Source organism: Hemitrygon akajei, chromosome 28 (genome assembly GCF_048418815.1).
Source record: "Hemitrygon akajei chromosome 28, sHemAka1.3, whole genome shotgun sequence".
NCBI lineage: Eukaryota > Metazoa > Chordata > Chondrichthyes > Myliobatiformes > Dasyatidae > Hemitrygon > Hemitrygon akajei.
In genome coordinates this window covers 6,869,407-6,872,033 of record NC_133151.1, presented here as the reverse complement: position 1 = coordinate 6,872,033, position 2,627 = coordinate 6,869,407, and the positions used below count along the sequence as shown (strand labels likewise).

The 2,627-nt window shown below is 63.0% G+C and overlaps 1 protein-coding gene across 1 annotated transcript; it reads right to left on the bottom strand.

Moving 5' to 3' along the window:
• Positions 1–961: 961 nt before the first annotated feature.
• On the bottom strand, positions 962–2,104 carry LOC140717586 (somatostatin receptor type 1-like). Its single transcript, XM_073031160.1, has one exon. The coding sequence runs from the start codon at positions 2,102–2,104 to the stop codon at positions 962–964; it is 1,143 nt and encodes a 380-aa protein (XP_072887261.1).
• Between the last annotated feature and the right edge of the window lie 523 nt (positions 2,105–2,627).

The following is a 2,627-nucleotide window of genomic DNA, read 5'->3' as shown; positions in this document are numbered from 1 at the left end:
TCTCTTAAAAGACCCTATCGTATCCGCCTCCACCACCGTCGCCGGCAGCCCATTCCACGCACTCACCACTCTCTGAGTAAAAAATTACCCCTGACATCTCCTCTGTACCTGCTCCCCAGCACCCTAAACCTGTGTCCTCTCGTAGCAGCCATTTCAGCCCTGGGGAAAAAGCCTCTGACTATCCACATGATCAATGCCTCTCATCATCTTACACACCTCTATCAGGTCACCGCTCATCCTCCGTCGCTCCGAGGAGAAAAGGCCGAGTTCACTCAACCTGTTCTCATAAGGCATGCTCCCCCAAATCCAGGCAACATCCTTGTAAATCTCCTCGGCACCCTGTGCTGGTAGTGCCTTTAACTCCAGATCAATAGGTCCCAGGTTCACATCCAGCTCCGCGAGGAGATTTACCAGGTTGCTGCCCGGACTCGAGAGCATGTCTTATGGGGAGAGGTCGAGCGAGCTGGGGCTTTTCTCAATGGGGCAAAGGAGGATGAGAGGTGACTTGATGGAGGAGTCCAAGATGATCAGAGGCACAGATCGAGTGGACAGCCAAAGGCTTTTTTCCCAGGGTGGGAGTGGCTAATAGGAGGGGGCATAATTTTAAGGTGATTGGAGGAAAGTATGGGGGGGGCATGTCAGAGGTAGGTTTTTTAGTGGTGGGTGTGTGGAAACACCCTGCCAAGGTGGGGGACTCTTATTAGGGACATGGATGATAGAAAAATGGAGGGGTACGTGGGAGGGAGGGGTTAGATTGATCTTGAAGTTGTCTGAAAGGTTAGCACAACATTGTGGGCCGAAGGGCCTGTACTGTGCTGTACTGTTCTACGTTCAAAGTGAGAAAGGGTCCCGGGACCCTCGGAGGCGGTGGGGTGAAGTGGGAGGGTGATTTGCTGGGCGGTGGAAGGGAGAGTTACTCGCCGGCATGGGGGCCTCTCCCCACCCGCCCCCAGCTCGCCCATCACAGAGCGGTGGTCCGCGAGGTACACGTCCCATTGGGGCAGACCTTCTCGTAGTCCCGCTGGCCGGCGTCGGGCAGCCGCGCCCTGGGCTTGAGAGCCAGGGCGCCGTCGTCGGCCGGCTCCCGCTCCCCTTCCTCCCCCCACCCCTCGCCCCCGTCCCCCTCCCCGTCCGCCCGCCCCTCACGCCCGCCCCACCGGCCCGCGCACTGGAAGCAGAGGATCCGCCGGAAGGCCCGGCGGAAGTTGTCGGACACGAAGCCGTAGAGGACGGGGTTGGCGCCGCTGTTGGCGTAGCTCAGGATGACCACCAGCTGGGCCAGGGTGGGGTCGGGCGGCGACCAGAAGACGCTGGCCAGTTGGACGGCGTAGAAGGGCGTCCAGCAGACGGCGAAGACCGCCACCACCAGCACCACCATCCGCGTGATCCTCCGCTCGGACCGCCGGCGGTGGAGCCAGCCGGCCCGCAGCGCCACCGCCCGCATCTTCACCACGATGAGGAGGTAGCAGAGGCTGATGGCCGACACGGGCAGCAGGAAGCCCACCAGGAAGGTGTAGACCACGAAGACCTTGGACCAGGACCTCCGGGGCCAGAGGAGGTTGCAGACCACCTCGCCGTCCTCCGTCTTCTGGGTGTCGGCGAAGACCACGATGGGGGCGATGACCAGCAGCGACAGCGCCCAGACCAGCAGGTTTACGGCCTTGGCCACCGGCAGCCGGCGGTAGGAGGCCGCCCGGATGGGGTGCACCACGGCCAGGTAGCGGTCCACGCTCAGCACGGTCAGGCAGAAGACGCTGGTGAACATGTTGATGCCGTCCACGCTGAGCACCAGGCGGCAGGCCAGGGGCCCGAAGGGCCAGTGGCGTAGGGCCGCCGCCGTGGCCAGGAAGGGCACGCTGCCCATGAAGAGCTCGTCGGCCACCGCCAGGTTCAGGATGTAGATGTTGGTGGACGTCTTCATCCCGGCGTGCCGCAGCACCACGTAGATGACCATGGAGTTGCCCAGGACCCCCGCGCAGCACACCAGGGCGTAGACGGACGAGAGGAGGATGGCGCCGGGGGCCAGGGCTCGGCCGGCCGTCTCCGAGGCGTTGGGGGCGCCGGTCGTCGGCAGGGCCACCTCGGCTTCAAGGGGGAGCTCCATCCTTGGGGGGTTCTATCACGCCATCACCGCCGTCCTGTCCGCGGCAAGACTCCGAGGCGGAGGTTCCTCAGCGCGGGTCCCAAGGGCCGGCAGGCGTGCCCGGGAGCTCTCGGACGGGCGCGATGGAAGCGTCCTGCTGGCGTTTCCCGGGGTGGATCTCCAGTCTTCACATCTAAACAGGAAGAGAGCACGGTTGAAGGAAGGGTGGGGCAAGGCCACTCAGCCCGTCGGAGTTAGACCGGCTCTTCCAAAGGAAAGGCTTCCCCCCCACCCCCCCCGCCAGATTGGCTGAAAACCCGGAGTTCTTTCCCCTCCTCCCCACCTTCATGCCGTCCTACATTCCCTCCCACCGGAGCGGGACAACTCCCCGTGGGGAAACATCCCCTCGCTCAACCTCCCAAAGCTCAGCTCTCTCCCCAATGTGGGGACAACCTCTGGTGCCCACCCCACCCCCCAAACACACACACATACACTCCCATCACATTCCCCCACCCCGATAATAGTTTCCCTTCGTTAACGTAAT